Source organism: Aspergillus piperis (assembly GCF_003184755.1).
Source record: "Aspergillus piperis CBS 112811 unplaced genomic scaffold BO85scaffold_28, whole genome shotgun sequence".
NCBI classification, from domain to species: domain Eukaryota; kingdom Fungi; phylum Ascomycota; class Eurotiomycetes; order Eurotiales; family Aspergillaceae; genus Aspergillus; species Aspergillus piperis.
This window is the reverse complement of record NW_020291618.1, coordinates 279,736-294,369: the sequence shown is the minus strand read 5'-3', so window position 1 is coordinate 294,369 and position 14,634 is coordinate 279,736. Positions and strand designations below refer to the sequence as shown.

Sequence of the window (14,634 nt, the reverse complement as noted above, 5' to 3'; positions counted from 1 at the left end):
AATTGATATATGTGGAGAGTGATCAATCCCATTAGATTATCGACGCTACTGCTGCATGACTGCCGAACTGTAATTGCACCGCCACATTTACTATCGATAAGCCGTCAGCCACAGCTGCCCGCCAATTGCAAACCAGCCAAAATTTTTTTCCTTCGGGGCAAAACGAAGCGCGGCGGTTCGAGAAGCAGCAGCCCGACTTACTTTGACTTGATTTCCTCCTCTTCTTCTTCCCTCCTCCCCCAATCCCCTTCATCTCTTCTCACATCCTACCGTCAAGATGAGCTCCGAAACTAACGGCACTGCTGAGAGATTCGCCATCGGTATCTCCTTTGGCAACTCCTCCAGCTCCATTGCCCGCATCAACGCCGTATGTGAATTTTGTACCCTTCCCATGCGGATGCCCGCCCCATTGGGACTTTGTCACCACCGCTGTGCAAAGTTGCGACAGACCGCTGACTTGACTTGGATTATAGGAAGGCAAGGCTGAGGTTATTGCCAACGAGGAGGGAGGTTAGTATATTCTAAAGCGCTTTGGAAAAAGTCTTGTATTCGAACACTTCGACTCACCCATCATCAGACCGTCAAATCCCTACCGTCCTCTCCTACATTGATGGCGAGGAATACCACGGTACTCAGGCTAAGGCCCAGCTTATCCGCAACTCCAAGAACACCGTTGCCTACTTCAGAGATTTCCTTGGCAAGGAGTATGTCAACTCGTTCCGACGACAACTAGGCGCACATGCTGACGGACTTGCACAGCTTCAAGTCGATAGACCCCACTCCCTGCCACAACTCGGCCCACCCTCAACAGAGCGACTCGACCGTTGCTTTCTCCATCTGCGATACCTCCAGCGAGACCCCTAACACTGTCACCGTCTCCGAGATCACAACCCGCCATCTCCGCCGTCTGAAGCAGTCTGCCGCTGATTTCCTTGGAAAGGAGGTCAACGCTGCTGTTATCACTGTCCCCACCGACTTCAAGGATGCTCAGCGTGAGGCTTTGATTGCCGCTGCCAACGCTGCTGGCCTCGAGGTCCTGCAGCTCATCCACGAGCCCGTTGCTGCTGTCCTTGCCTACGACGCTCGTCCGGAGGCTGTCGTGACCGACAAGCTGGTCGTTGTCGCCGACCTTGGTGGCACTCGCTCCGATGCCGCCGTCGTTGCTTGCCGTGGTGGCATGTACACCACTCTTGCCACTGCTCACGACTACGAGCTGGGCGGTGCTCAGTTGGACAAGATCATCATCGACCACTTCGCTAAGGAGTTCATGAAGAAGCACAAGACTGACCCCCGCGAGAACGCTCGTGGTCTGGCCAAGCTGAAGCTGGAGGGTGAGGCCACCAGAAAGGCTCTCAGTCTCGGTACCAACGCTACTCTGAGCATCGAGTCTCTGGCTGACGGCATTGACTACGGCTCTACCGTCAACCGTACCCGCTACGAGCTGCTCTCCGGCAAGGTGTTCGCTCAGTTCACCGGCCTGATCGAGCAGGTTGTCAAGAAGGCTGGTCTCGATGTCCTGGACATTGATGAGGTTCGTTCCGTCTTAAACCTTTGTTATTCGTCCTGCTTGCAGCACGATATTAACTTTTGCAGGTTATCTTCGCTGGTGGTACTTCCCACACCCCCAAGATCGCCCAGTTGGCCCGCAACATCTTCCCCGAGAAGACCACCATCCTCGCTCCCTCCACCTTCATTGGTGCTATCAACCCCTCCGAGCTCGCTCCCAGAGGTGCCGCTATCCAGGCCTCCCTGATCCAGGAGTTCGACAAGGAGGACATCGAGCAGTCCATCCACCCCATGGTTACCGCTACCCCTCACCTCCAGAATGCCATCGGTGTCGAGTTTACCTCTGGCGAGACCGTTGACTTCAAGCCTCTCCTGAACACCGAGACTGCTCTCCCCGCTCGTCGTACTGCGCAGTTCTCTGTTCCCAAGGAGGGCGGCGATGTCTTCGTCCGTGTCTGCGAGGGTGTTCGTGAGATCAAGGTTACCAAGCCCGAGCCCAAGCCCAAGGAGGAGAAGACTAAGACCGAAGAGGATGAGGATGACTCTGACTTCGACTCCGATGAGGAGGAAGAGGAGGAGATCCGTGAGCTCGTCTGGAAGACCGAGAAGCCCATTGCTGAGCTGGCCGTCAAGGGCGTCAAGGCTGGCAGCAAGGTTGAGCTGATGATTCACGTCAACGCTGACCTTGGTCTGCAGATCACGGCCAAGGAAGTTGGCGGCCAAGGTGCCGTCCGCGGTGCCGTTGAGGCTCCCAAGGCCTAGATTTCCCTTTAACGTATAATTTTTTTGCTCATATATCTTTGAACATCTCAAGACTATAACGATGCTTTTCCTTCTATGAATCGATCTAGATTTTTATAACCATTGTTGAACGACTCCTGTGACCCCTGTGGCCTCTTTGCAACTAACTTTGCATTCATTGTGTGCACCGGGCAGGACTCAGGGAATATGTTCTGCATTCTGTCTTGCTATGACTTATTGATGATGATGTATCGATGAAGGCTTCTTAAAAGTATATAGAGCTGTTTTGAAGCACAATAGAGAGCCGATGTGTTTCCAGACTCATTTTCCTAACATATTCAGAAAGTAACAATGTATGGGACTAAAGTTGTGCCGTAGGAGTTCACTATCTGCTTCTGTAGGGCACATTCTTCCACCTCGTGACCCTAAGTTAGCACATGCAAGCGCAGTTATAATCATAGATAGAATATACTAAGTAGAATAGTAACAACAGACAAGTGGTGTAACAATCTATCCGTTTCACAACATCGAGCTTAGGAAGTATAATCAGCTATTCTTATACATTACGCATACAGTTGATTTCTCAGTGCCGATTATTATATTGAGAATAATGGAATCCTTACGAAGTGTCACGTTCTGTTAATCTTCATGTATCAGTTCATTCTTTTCAGATAAATTGTATTACAATTAAGGGCGGATAGATATAAAGTAGCAACGACAGTATAATACATGAAACTTGGCCGAGTTAAACAGACATCCATCATCAAAGAGACATTAATGTTAGCATGCGCGGATGAGCCCACTTGATCTCTCGCACAGGAGGGTGTGGCTATCAACCCACAAAGAACAAGTCACAAACAATCAGATCCATACTCCGGTAGACGCACCCTTTGGCGTTGACAGGGCGACTATAAGGCTTGCGGCCGATAGGTGAACAATTGGCGGAGGCCGGCGTACTATAGTAGGTACTGACGAAGTACTATAGCCCAGTTCTTTCAATTTTTCCTGAATAATCCATGTCGAATTTATGGCGCAGTCTCCTTGTTGCTTCTTACGCTGTTTGAGCGTGCGGACGAGAAGAAGCCCCGGCGACGGTGCTCACGGCCACTGTATCCCCTCTCCTTGCGCCCGACAGCACCACCCATGCAATAGAACATGCATGCAAGCATCAGGCAAGCCACAGCGGTCCACATGAAAGCGAAAGCCTTGACACCCACGCTGGCGCTCTGGCCATTGGCGTTGAACTTGTTGCGTCCTTGGACGTAGACAGCACTTGAGATTGTTAGTGAAGCTCTGTTCTGGTTTCTGTGGTAAACTTACGTGATAAGGCAAGTCGTGATGATCTGGAAAACCAAAGCGATCCAAGCCATCAGCGAAGAGACATAGCTTCCAATGCGTGTGCACATGGCCAGGAACCCAGTGAACAGCGACACCACGCCGAAGAAGAGCGCGATGATGAGGAAGGGGAACGAGAACCGAGATGTGAGGAAGTAGTGGTTCGTGCTGTGGAATGTTAGATTGCGATCGTACGACGGAAAGTCTGGCAATTGATTTCTTGCTTACCCGATGAAAGCAGAGGGAATGTTCTCAGTCGTGCCAAAGTTGCGCTGGCTCGGGGGATCAAATGGGAAGTCAGGGTAAGACGATCCGCATTGGTTCTTTCCATTCGCCGACACTGCACATATCTCCCAGAAAGTCCAGCGAGATAAGGATGGTGCACCTGGAATATTGCTTGTGTCGACCTGCAGGAAGAAGATTTCGTTCAGAGGGCGCGAGTTTCTTGCTCCGCCCAACAAAGTCAGGAACATCAACAGAAGAGCACCGGCCGTGAAGAACAGGCCTAGGAAGCCCATTGCAACTCCTAGAGTACATTGGTGTCAGTTTAGTTGTTGTGCGACGCAGCAGGCACTCATCCTGCAGGGGATATACTCACTGCTGAGAGCCATTGTAACGGTATCTTGTCAAGATTTTTGAGTTCGCTATTGAGTCGGTAATTGGAAGAGTCCCCAGCACAAGCTAAGTTATTGATTGCGACAGGTATCTATCTATCATTCGAGAGAGAGATGCGAGACCCTATAGATGGGGAAGAGAAAGAAGAACAGACGTAGGATCGAAAGGGTCTGTCTGCGAGGGAGTGGATTTCCGGAGAAGCCGGTGGAGGAATGTGGGAGGAGGGGGGGAAATAAAGTACCAGGGGAGCCATAGTAGTGATATAATGATGAGGGTGACCTTCAACAATAAGCGTAACTGCGAATCAATGTTTTCTTTGGATCGACGAGGCACAAACTGGCCAGCCATGACGGCGTCGACGTCATGGTTGCAGCAGGCCCCGCTAACTGTCCTCGGCTAGTCTAAACCTTAGCGTTGCGCTAGTTCATATCGGGATAAGGCTGCCTGAAGGCCTGGGCGCTGAGGCCCATGATTCCTTATCCATGACGTTGTCGAACTCCCTCTTCCGCTGCAACTTTCGTCCTCTGAACAAACGTTGCACCACCCACCATCCATCCATTGAGTTGGGTACCCGCCTTTCCTCCTCTCGGATCGACGTGGATCACTCGAAAGCCAATGCGGATTTTTTCTTCTGTCGACTTCGTCACCAGACCCTGAAGACAAACCCTGCTGCCTACCGTGTCCTGTCCACACCCCCATACCCCCCATCGCTCCCTACCGATCCATTGACCACTGCCGGGCCAAAGGTACAACCATCCGATCTCCCGAGGGTTGCAACTAACCCGCTGGGTCATTGCTCACAATGGCTACTTGGGCTTACCCGCCTCTACCCCCAGAGCGCCTAGAACAGGAAGTCGACTCCGCGTTGGTATGCCCTGTTTTATTTCTCCGTCCCCGGTGAACCTCAAATTTGAGCCGACCCGATGGCGCACATGCATCATCGATAGGGCGAGGACAGTACTGACTTTCTTGGGCAAATGGTATAGGCGAAAGAGCTAGAATGGCTATTACGTTCGCTGCAAGACTCCCTTACCTCGCTACGAGAGGGCCTCCATGAATGCGCAGCTCTATTGGCACCCAAGGAGCCGGGATCAACACTCGTCCTCTCTTCTCTACGCTCTGAAAATGTGAAAGGCTTTGTGACTCGGGTTGGGACAAAGATCGTGAAGGGCGTATGTTGTCACTACTCGCTCTCATTGCTTATGATGCAGCCCAGTGATATGGACCCGCATCCTTTGCGCGCTATGGCCGTTGCTTATCACAAGATAGCGCTTCCAGGATGACGCTAATCAACCCCCTCTATAGGACATCCAACTCCGTCTTAGCTCCCTTGCCTCGCGGGGCTCGGCCACTACCCGCTTGTGCCTGGCAAATACCCCTACAACACCCGAACTCATTCTAAATCAGCTAGTCTCGGTCAAAAACTTGGTCAATCAAAGTCTCGACATTGTCGATGTAAGCACCTGGACCGGTGACCCGCTCAACGCGGGCTTCATCTACAGCCAACTGCACCTCCTGCGCGAGACGATCAGTGAGGCACGGCAGATGCTGAAGGGCGAAAGCGATAAGGTTAGAGGCAAGTGGTGGGAGACAAGTGCGCAAGAGGAGGTAAGTGGCTATACTTTTGCTCTCTTCGTTCTAGATCATGGGCTAAGCTGTAGTCGTAGATGTTTGACCCCCCGCTACCGGCATACTTATCATTCCATCTATCCATTGCGGACTCGGCTTTAGTCCTGTATTTGAGGACGCTAGAATCTAACACCCCCGTCCATACGCCAACTGCATTCGCGACTGACATATCTCTCACCGGGTTCAATCTGCGGGACCGGTTGTTTGGAAGCCGTCATCGTCCTCACGACGAGGCAGGCGATGTCTTCACCTGGAAGGGGGATGAAGTCAAGGTGAGGGAGAAGATTCGCGTAGAGAGCCAGGACCCTAGCCTTATGGCCGTGATGGCCAAACTAACCGCTCTTGAGCACGAAGTGCTGAAGTGGATATCAGCTCTCAAGGTGCTCATGGGCAACGAAGATACGGACAGCGAGTCTCAGTAGTACGTCCAGCTAGTATAACCAGCTTTGTAAATAGGTCTATTATTATGCATCCAACATTTCCTCCCACCTTTTGATCTTTGATGCATGCGCCTCTCCATTTCTTGTGATTCCTGAGGCACCAACTCGGTCTAGATTATTATGTAACGCTCTGTTACCTGAACAGCCAATAGGAGCTGCGGAATTTCTGATGGGCATGCGGCTTGGCGCGAGTTTTCCTAGCAAAAGCTCTCCAGTGGCGAGACAATTTCTTTCAGGTACAAGCTCCTGATACTTGCATCTCGAGCCGTGGAAGGGTTGAGGATGTTGTCACGAACTCCGGCAGTCAGGGCGACCCGTTCCAATCCCTATGCCCTTTTACGTCCGGCCGTATCCAGGTCGCCGCAGACCGGTTCGCAGTCTCTCCGCCGCGGAGCTGCGAGCTTCATAACTGGGCGCCCCAGAACCTCGATTGCCCGCAAAGCGTTCCCATCGACCTTACATTTGGAATCCCTACACAGGGAAGCTACCTACGCTCGTTCGCAACCATGGGTGCACAGCCGGAGGCATGCATCGTCCACGACAGCGACGGAGACCGACCCCGATGCGGAAAAGAAAGATGCTATTTACGCCTTAGTCGACAAGATCAACGAAACGGATCTGGAGATGGCTGAGCTCATGCACGAGCTGGATCTTTTGGACGATCACGAGAAAGCCCTTAACCTCGAAGGTCTCGATTTCGATTATGCGTTGAGTCAGACGATCGGTCACCGGGACGAAGAAACATTGGATGCGCGGGTGCGAGAAGCAAGACAGGAGTTTGGTGAATACCTTCCGGAGGGTCTCTTGAACGATAGAGAGACTCAGCTGTATACTCGGTTGTATGGTGAACCAATCTATCTTTCGCAAGAGTCAGAGTTGGACCTAGTGGAAGAAGAGATAGATCCGGATAAACTATACCGTGAAGATGGTGAGGGCGGCTGGGAGGAAGTTGCGATGGACGAGTCTGAGACGCACGACGAACCTCCGTTGGTCTATGATATGGAAGCTCCGCCGTCAGTCGAGGAAACGATCGCGATGCAGCGGACGAGAGAAGTTGCCGAGCAGTTGGGCGGAGAGATCATGCTCGAGCAGTTCGAAGAGGAAGCAGCAGCAGACTCGGCTCCCAAATTCCATCCTTTGACTACAATGGGGAAGTTTTCCACCGATCCTAGCACTATATTCATACCCAAGGATAGCGTGACGGGCCCTATTTCTGTCATCCTGTCCGACTTTTCGAACAAGCACATTGCGGATACCGCCCACCGCACACTCGGCGGCCAATACCTTCCTTATTCCACCACAACCCCTCCCCTACGCTTGCAAGCTCCTCAACAGCCGATTCCTCTAGAAGCGTCTCAGCGGTACATGAGCGAAATGGAAGCCAACGTCTTCCTCGCTGCTCTCTACCCCGGCATGTATGCATCTGTCCTGAGTGTTTTGGTGGAAGTCCGGAAACGCTTGGGTACGGACTGGATCCGGAACCTGATGACACAAGAAGGGGGACCCCATGTTCTTGATGTTAGTGCCGGTGGTGCCGGTGTTTTGGCGTGGAGAGACATTCTTCGTGCGGAGTGGGAAGCCATGACGCCAGAGCACAGCTCAGAGGACCCCTATCCCGTGGGCCGGTCGACCGTGGTCACTGGATCGGACTCTCTTCGTCTGCGTGCCAGTGCGATGCTCGAAGATACCAGCTTCCTGCCGCGACTACCCGACTACGTCCATGTTCGCGAGAAGCCAACCCTGCAAGATGAACGGGCTCCGCCAAAGCGGAAACAGTACGACATCATCATCGCTCCACACTCCCTGCTCGGAATCGAGGAAGAGTTCCTCCGGAAGGAACATGTACAGAACCTATGGAACCTCCTGAACCCCAACGGAGGCGTTCTGATCCTCCTCGAGAAGGGACACCAGAAGGGCTTCGAAGCCGTTGCCGGAGCGCGTGACATGCTCCTGAAGCGATTCATCTCCAGTCCCGGATCTACCACATACGAAAACTTGACCGAATCGCCCGAAGAAGATACATTTATCGAAAAAGAAGCCGGCATGATCGTCGCCCCCTGCACCAACCACAACAAGTGCCCCATGTACCAGATCCCTGGTCATACCAAGGGCCGTAGAGATTACTGTCACTTCCAACAACGCTACATCCGCCCAGCCTTCCTCCAGCGCATCATCGGCGCCAAGGACCGCAACCACGAGGACCTGAAATTCAGTTACATCGCCGTCCAGCGCGGTGTCGATCGTCGTGTTGAGGACAGCATCATCCAGGGCACCGAAGCCGCAGATGCAGCCTTTGACGGATACGAAGACGCAGTCGAGATGCCGAAGCAAGAAGCCGAAGCATCATCAGACGAGGCTGTCGCATCCGAGACTCAACCTACACCTCCTACAGAGCAACAGGAAACAGGTGGCGTCAACTTCCTCTCCCTGCCCCGTATCGTCTACCAACCTATGAAGCGCCGCGGTCACGTCATCTTCGACCTTTGCACGCCGGCCGGCAAGATCGAGCGCTGGACCGTCCCCCGATCATTCAGTCGACAAGCGTACAAGGATGCGCGCAAGTCCCAGTGGGGAGACCTGTGGGCTCTTGGCGCGAAGACCCGTGTTGCCAGATCGCTGAGACTCGGTGAAAAGCACGGTGAGAGTAGGAAGGAACGGCTTGCTCGCCGGGCTGCTGAGAAGGAGGAGATGGAGGAAGACGCAGAGGATGCTTTGGAGGAAGGTATGGAGGCTACCAGCAGTATGCCTGATCTTCAGACTCCGATTAAGAAGAAGGGCCAGAAGATACCCAGTTGGGAGAAGCAGCAGATGAAGAAGAAGCGCAGACAGGCTTTGAAGCAGGTGAAGCCTTCGGCCTAAACTATCACTGGGTCTGGGCTAGCTTGTGACTTTTTCGGGTATCTACATTGGAGTCAAAAGTGGCGTATGGAGGGTTTGGATTGCTTCCTGGCTAGGAGCATCATTTGTGGGTTGGGGACGGTCATTGTATTATATTCCTGTACGTTATATGACATGTAGTATAGACCATAGCTGTTGGTTGTAAAAGACTTCTTCACTCAATGGCACAATCTCCATTATTCATCTTGTGCTTGGGCATCATGCGTAGCGGTAGGGGCAGCTCTATAGATCCCTCTGCAAGTAATCCAGAGACTTCTGCATGACCGTTCCTCTCGAACACTCGGTTTCCCCAGCGTGGTCATCCGGCTCTGCCATCTTCCGCTCAGTGATTGAGGGCTCGATGGCCATATCTTCGCCGGTGGTCCTCGACTCATCACGACCCTGCAGTTTCAGTATGCATCATCGACATGCAGAACATAGCGATAGCCGCAGTAGGGCCATAGGTGGACATCTAGCTGGACGTCACGAAATCCGGGCTAAGACTTGCCTGGCGTGGTGTACCCTCCCCAATACCGTAGCCACTCTGCCCTTGGCCATGTTCTCGTTCCGTTCCTCGACTAACCTGCATTCGCAGAATCAGCCCAAGGGGCCTGAGCAGCTCAAAATAATTCAGTTGTCGCAAAACTCAACAAGTATCACTTCCATCCTTCAAGCCGAGTCCTAGTGAAACGCCATACTCTTCCTCAACTGCCTTTCCCTCTGCGTACTCTGCAACTCCAACCTCTCCACCGCATACTGCAACCGTTCCTTCTTCTGCATCAGTCGTTTCAACTCCGCCGCCTTCGCAGCCTTCCCTGAGGCGCCCGCGCTCTGTAGTCGGTCGCCATAAGCGCTACGCATCCTCGAGGGCTGGCGGCTCTCATTCGAGTACATTCTCCCCTCTTGCAGCTCGCATTTAGCTCTGAGTCCTTGTTCTCGCCGCGAGAGCTTCTCCACATGGTTCGACGCTAGTGAGAGCAGGTGGGCGATGCTGGGAGTGATTTCGTCTAGCAGGGATTGTTGAGCTTCGCGCAGAGTAGGTTCGGGAAGGAGTTCGAAGTGCTGTTGGGGTTAGATTGGGTGTTTTGATATCAAGCAGGAGGGTATGGGGTACGTACTCGGGTAGTTTGCAAGACCTTGCATAGTCGGGGGAAGTCGCTAATACCGGAGTCGAGGGTGGAGATGGAGGAATCGAGGAGTTGGAGGGAGGATCCGAGGGATGAGACGGAGGCTTGGAGGTGATCTGCCATTGCGATTATGTTGAAAGGAAGAATAAGGTATCTGCTGGAAGAAAAGTGTGTTTGTGTATTGTCCTGATTAATCGTTATCGTGATTGTTGATTGTTTACTGCGGAGGGGCACCCAGCGATAGACGCAGCCGTAAAAGCGGCGCGGCAAATCCTTCCCGAAGTGTTAAAGCGGCCGGGGATTCGGACTCCCGGACAAACCTCGTTGTACCCGCTCTCGTCTCGTCGCTCCTTCACCAGCTGCTCCAACTCCCGTCTTTCTCCCATACCCAGCACTTCGCTTTCAATCAAACGATCTGCCCACCATGTCTCTCCTCGGAAAGAAGTTCCCCACCCCCGTTGGTACGTTTGCCGTGGTCCTGGCGCGCCACTATGTTGGGTTCGAGAGAGATGAGAATACGAACTGACCTGCTTTGCTCATTTAGCCAAGCCCATGGCTCCCTTCTTCGCCGCCGGTATGCATGCACACCTATTACCTTGTTGAATGGCTATGTCTAGCCTGGATAGCTATGCGGATATGACGGAATAGCTCCCATTGAAGCGCGTTGAGAGAGAGGGGTAATAGCGGCTTTCTAACGGTGTTTCGAATTACAGGTCTGGTCATCCTCTACGGTGTCAACTCTTTCGCCAACGTCATGATGTCGAGTAAGTGAACCTGTCACGACAGTCTTCGATGCCAGCATGCTATCAAGCGTCCGCTTGAATCCAACATCGAATCCCTTGTTCTCTCGATCCGAACTGTGCACGCTAACCTCGGTTGTTACACCATAGCCGCCGAGTTCAAGAACGACCCCCGCAACCCCAACCTCAAGAACCAGAAGCATTAAATTAGCTCTGGGTGAATTTCCGAGCACGCGGATATGGCGGATGAATGCGTGGCTGTTGTGGGTGGTTTGAGAGCCCCGGTTGCTGCGGGTTCGTCGGTCAGTCGAGTTTGCGGGCATTTACTGTGTATAAGCTTATAGAAGATACCGTCATACGACATTTGCCAATTGATATGTTGTATACCTATTTTCTCCGCTTGATGGTGGTGGTGTGTTGCTGGGAAGTGTGCGGAGCCGGCGGGCATCGCTGAAAGGCTGGTATGTAGGCTCCTGGTGGATACAGCGAAATATGGGACCTTGGAATTGTTTGCATAGACGTAGTGTGGCGTGCTGCAGGTCTTTGTGTGCACGGTAGAGTATTGGAAGTATATGTTGGTCTGCTAGCTTAGGATGGCCATTAGAATGATCATAACGAGTGACTATGCTTATGGCGTGCAATTACAGGCTGAGTTCTATTGCTACAATGTTGAAAGTATAATCCTTTACCGTCCATTCTGCCTCTAGGCTAGTGCGTACAGAGCTTCGAAGTAGACCTAGATTTTGATAGCGCACATACGTTGCACGGTCAAGGCACAAGATACCAAAGATACTTTCCGCGACCTTGGCCAGAAATAAGCATACGATCCAAAAATGGTTTCATCATATATAGCACATCATAATATAAATTATTCAATTCTTGCATTACAAAAGTACCCTTATACTCAGTATATCCAACAAAATTCTCCCCCCATCCGGGCGAAAAGAGACAGATGCCCCTAACCCAAACAGGCAATCCGCATCCCGACTCCCGTGACTTTCGCCGCTCCGGCCAAAACCTCCGGCCATCAAATCCATTCCCCAAATCGCATTCAAGCCAAATCAGCGCCAGGAAACCCCCCTTTCACCAGGTCAACATGTCGCACTTCCGGTCCAAGATCCTCGACCTCGGCGGGTTTATCAACCCCCGTGTTGTCCGCGACCACACCAAGCGGAAGGTTTTCGAGCAATTCGAGCCGGAACGGTAATTCCAACCCATTCGATCAAACCAGCTAAACAGCTACTAATTGCTATCTTCTGGATAATAGTCAAGCTCTCCGCTATGTGATCCACAACACTTCCCTCCCCCAGCGTGTGCGCGCCCAGGCTCAGCTCCAGCTCGCTTCCATGCACGCCTACACTCGCTCGACGCAGATCAAGAACCGCTGTGTGGCGGGTGGTGTTCCTCGCAGTGTTATCCGGGCATTTAGACTTGGTAGAGTAAGTCTCCCCTCACGGAGGAGTCTCTTGACTGGATCAGTGCTAATAGTTGGTGTGTGCAGTACCAATTCCGTCAGCAGGCGCTGGCCGGTGAACTTCCCGGTGTGAAGAAGGCCAGTTGGTAAACACCTAGTATGGGAAATTTATGCGAAAAGAATACATATATTTGTGGTAGTTTTCATTGGGTTCGGCGGGTTCTTCCTGAAAGGCGTTTGTTTTCAACTTTTCCTCCGTTTCCTTGTGTTGGTCAGAGGACTTGTATATTAGGGTTTTTGTTAGATGATGATGAGGAATAAGATATATCTTTTTCATCGTCTTGGGGTCATGTGCTTATTTGAGCTGGTCTCTGATCTACAGAACTACCAGAGAGGGGAGTTACAGTGGGTGTGGCTATTTTCGGGGATTATGTTCGGCATCATCCATAGCTGAATGTGACACCGTCGGATCTTGTCGATTGGTCTGCGCAGTGAAGGGCGGGTGTTACATGAAGTACTACTAAGCTATGCATTGACAAACGCCTGCACTTGGCTTCACTCAAAATTCACTGGCATTGGTTGGGGGAAGTTGCAGTTTCTTTCTGGTTCTTCTGTTTGCTCTTGCCGTTGCTTTTATTCTAGATCTGTTGTCTCTGTCTCCATATCTCATCTCTCTCTCTTTTGTTCAATCCACTCACTGTTACTCACTCGCTCGTTCTCTCGTCATCGTCAAACTACACTCGCCAGAATGTTCGTCTTCAGCCGAAAGGACCTCCCTGCGGAGCCTGTATTCCCCGCGGATCTGGAGAAACTGGGGTAAGAGGGACTGAGACAGATTGAAATCAGTCCATCTACTAACCAAAGCCAGGTACTTCATCACTGAAGATGACCAGATCCGAAAGATCTCCGCGCCAAAAGAAGAGTTCCAATTCAAGATCAACAGGAACGCGCGCTGGAATGAGATGCAGCGAGAGGCCATGAACAGTATGCGAATATCTTCAGAAAAGGAAAGACATTGTTCTTCGTATACTAACCACTATATAGCATGCATTCGCAACATTGTCCTCTCCCGTCTTCGCAACCTCGGGCTCATCACTCTACGGCTTCCACTTACAGCTCGACCTACCGATGCGCATGTGCCCATCCTCATCTCCAAGAACCTGTCCACTGCCACCCGCGTCATCGTTGCGTTCGGGGAGCCTATACAGGACCTTGGCATCTGGGCTTACCGGACTCTCAGCAGCGATGGGATTGAGGTCGGGTCGGCTGTTCAATTTGCGCGGGCTGTTCTGGATCAGAAAGACACGGCTCTTGTCCTGGCAAACACGGGGCAGTTGGTGTGGCACTGTGGCTCTGGTCAAGCGATGACATTGACGTCCTGGCATTGCGTTCCTCGAAAGTCGGCGGTAGATCCGCCGCTGGTTATGACTCGTCGGAACAAGATCCCTGGGAATGGTGACTGGCAGGAACATATTCAGTATGTGTTCGAGGAGATTTTGGCTGCTCGGGGTCGGCTGGTTAGGCCTGATGCGAAGATTGGGGTGGTTGGGTTGGATGATGGGGGGTTGGGTGTTATTCGGTATTTGGGGAGTAATTGTAGGTTTATACCTCTTGACACAAGGGTCTTTGGTAATTGGTTGTCTGGTATCTGGCTAACAAATGATAGGGGAAGCATGGCGTCCCTATATATCAGCAATCTGTCTCACCAGTCCATTCCACCGGATTGGCGTTGACTTCGGAGACAAGGATGGTAAAGATTCAAAGGACCCCTCTTCGTTTGTGAGCTTCGTCTCCTCGCGTTGCCGTGGGTATATCCTGTCTGAACAGGATCTCGGGCTGCCTGTTCCTGCTCCTGAGCATCATGGGTGCAACTGCTATTCGTCTGGCGAGCCGCTGATTACCGAGTGTGTCATGCCTAAGGCGTGGGAGGATATGCTGAAGTGGCTTAATACGACTTTCGAGGACCCGGAATACTGCGAGGCTAATTTGATGTTCAGAGAGTTTTCGGGGAATATGGGGGGTGATGCTATGGAGAGAGTTGCTGAGCTTGAGCAAGATGATGATATTGCTTCAGAGCAGTAGTTAGCACAGGTTCTTATTGATGCAATCTTACCAACCATAGTGCATATGTCCATCATTAGTCCATTATACAGTAATATATACTACATAGAACACACCACATCAACCCTAACAGTATACGCTCTTCACTC

The 14,634-nt window shown here is 51.9% G+C and overlaps 8 protein-coding genes across 8 annotated transcripts; 6 read left to right on the top strand and 2 right to left on the bottom strand.

Moving 5' to 3' along the window:
* Positions 1 to 190: 190 nt before the first annotated feature.
* On the top strand, positions 191 to 2,571 carry BO85DRAFT_453755 (ribosome-associated complex protein SSZ1). Its single transcript, XM_025661124.1, has 5 exons — positions 191 to 367; positions 474 to 510; positions 578 to 704; positions 760 to 1,531; positions 1,594 to 2,571. The coding sequence occupies exons 1-5, from the start codon at positions 278 to 280 to the stop codon at positions 2,266 to 2,268; spliced, it is 1,701 nt and encodes a 566-aa protein (XP_025510778.1). The 5' UTR covers positions 191 to 277; the 3' UTR covers positions 2,269 to 2,571.
* A 701-nt stretch (positions 2,572 to 3,272) lies between these two features.
* BO85DRAFT_383005 (SUR7/PalI family protein) lies at positions 3,273 to 4,100 on the bottom strand (the record flags this gene model as incomplete). The annotated part of the gene is made up of 3 exons (XM_025656492.1): positions 3,273 to 3,519; positions 3,568 to 3,750; positions 3,811 to 4,100. 3 exons carry the CDS (start codon positions 4,098 to 4,100, stop codon positions 3,273 to 3,275), a joined length of 720 nt encoding a protein of 239 aa, XP_025510777.1.
* Positions 4,101 to 4,719: 619 nt separating this feature from the next.
* Positions 4,720 to 6,309, top strand: BO85DRAFT_453753 (uncharacterized protein). The gene is made up of 4 exons (XM_025661123.1): positions 4,720 to 5,065; positions 5,184 to 5,369; positions 5,503 to 5,805; positions 5,865 to 6,309. The coding sequence occupies exons 1-4, from the start codon at positions 5,000 to 5,002 to the stop codon at positions 6,246 to 6,248; spliced, it is 939 nt and encodes a 312-aa protein (XP_025510776.1). The 5' UTR covers positions 4,720 to 4,999; the 3' UTR covers positions 6,249 to 6,309.
* A 239-nt stretch (positions 6,310 to 6,548) lies between these two features.
* BO85DRAFT_407318 (tRNA methyltransferase RSM22) lies at positions 6,549 to 9,136 on the top strand (the record flags this gene model as incomplete). Its single annotated transcript, XM_025657359.1, has 1 exon — positions 6,549 to 9,136. The coding sequence occupies one exon, from the start codon at positions 6,549 to 6,551 to the stop codon at positions 9,123 to 9,125; it is 2,577 nt and encodes an 858-aa protein (XP_025510775.1). The 3' UTR covers positions 9,126 to 9,136.
* Positions 9,137 to 9,824: 688 nt separating this feature from the next.
* On the bottom strand, positions 9,825 to 10,393 carry BO85DRAFT_383233 (DASH complex subunit SPC19; the record flags this gene model as incomplete). Its single annotated transcript, XM_025656508.1, has 2 exons — positions 9,825 to 10,205; positions 10,262 to 10,393. The coding sequence occupies 2 exons, from the start codon at positions 10,391 to 10,393 to the stop codon at positions 9,825 to 9,827; spliced, it is 513 nt and encodes a 170-aa protein (XP_025510774.1).
* Positions 10,394 to 10,694: 301 nt separating this feature from the next.
* Positions 10,695 to 11,216, top strand: BO85DRAFT_492746 (F1F0 ATP synthase subunit i; the record flags this gene model as incomplete). The annotated part of the gene is made up of 4 exons (XM_025663793.1): positions 10,695 to 10,731; positions 10,815 to 10,844; positions 10,984 to 11,034; positions 11,161 to 11,216. The coding sequence occupies 4 exons, from the start codon at positions 10,695 to 10,697 to the stop codon at positions 11,214 to 11,216; spliced, it is 174 nt and encodes a 57-aa protein (XP_025510773.1).
* Positions 11,217 to 12,043: 827 nt separating this feature from the next.
* Positions 12,044 to 12,873, top strand: BO85DRAFT_174865 (mitochondrial 37S ribosomal protein uS14m). The gene is made up of 3 exons (XM_025654311.1): positions 12,044 to 12,213; positions 12,278 to 12,449; positions 12,512 to 12,873. Exons 1-3 carry the CDS (start codon positions 12,107 to 12,109, stop codon positions 12,572 to 12,574), a joined length of 342 nt encoding a protein of 113 aa, XP_025510772.1. The 5' UTR covers positions 12,044 to 12,106; the 3' UTR covers positions 12,575 to 12,873.
* Positions 12,874 to 14,586, top strand: BO85DRAFT_174866 (uncharacterized protein). The gene is made up of 4 exons (XM_025654312.1): positions 12,874 to 13,240; positions 13,293 to 13,408; positions 13,469 to 14,020; positions 14,091 to 14,586. Exons 1-4 carry the CDS (start codon positions 13,173 to 13,175, stop codon positions 14,504 to 14,506), a joined length of 1,152 nt encoding a protein of 383 aa, XP_025510771.1. The 5' UTR covers positions 12,874 to 13,172; the 3' UTR covers positions 14,507 to 14,586.
* Positions 14,587 to 14,634: the final 48 nt, after the last annotated feature.

Bases quoted from the DNA above. Each gene is read 5' to 3' on its own strand.
- BO85DRAFT_453755 (XM_025661124.1), top strand. From the start codon at position 278: ATGAGCTCCGAAACTAACGGCACTGCTGAGAGATTCGCCATCGGTATC. The intron at 368-473 runs GTATGTGAATTT...CTTGGATTATAG, and splicing joins CCATTGCCCGCATCAACGCC to GAAGGCAAGGCTGAGGTTAT. The intron at 705-759 runs GTATGTCAACTC...GGACTTGCACAG, and splicing joins AGAGATTTCCTTGGCAAGGA to CTTCAAGTCGATAGACCCCA.
- BO85DRAFT_453753 (XM_025661123.1), top strand. From the start codon at position 5,000: ATGGCTACTTGGGCTTACCCGCCTCTACCCCCAGAGCGCCTAGAACAG. The intron at 5,066-5,183 runs GTATGCCCTGTT...CAAATGGTATAG, and splicing joins AGGAAGTCGACTCCGCGTTG to GCGAAAGAGCTAGAATGGCT. The intron at 5,806-5,864 runs GTAAGTGGCTAT...CTGTAGTCGTAG, and splicing joins AGACAAGTGCGCAAGAGGAG to ATGTTTGACCCCCCGCTACC.
- BO85DRAFT_174865 (XM_025654311.1), top strand. From the start codon at position 12,107: ATGTCGCACTTCCGGTCCAAGATCCTCGACCTCGGCGGGTTTATCAAC. The intron at 12,214-12,277 runs GTAATTCCAACC...TCTGGATAATAG, and splicing joins GAGCAATTCGAGCCGGAACG to TCAAGCTCTCCGCTATGTGA. The intron at 12,450-12,511 runs GTAAGTCTCCCC...TGGTGTGTGCAG, and splicing joins GGGCATTTAGACTTGGTAGA to TACCAATTCCGTCAGCAGGC.
- BO85DRAFT_174866 (XM_025654312.1), top strand. From the start codon at position 13,173: ATGTTCGTCTTCAGCCGAAAGGACCTCCCTGCGGAGCCTGTATTCCCC. The intron at 13,241-13,292 runs GTAAGAGGGACT...AACCAAAGCCAG, and splicing joins GCGGATCTGGAGAAACTGGG to GTACTTCATCACTGAAGATG. The intron at 14,021-14,090 runs GTAGGTTTATAC...AACAAATGATAG, and splicing joins TCGGTATTTGGGGAGTAATT to GGGAAGCATGGCGTCCCTAT.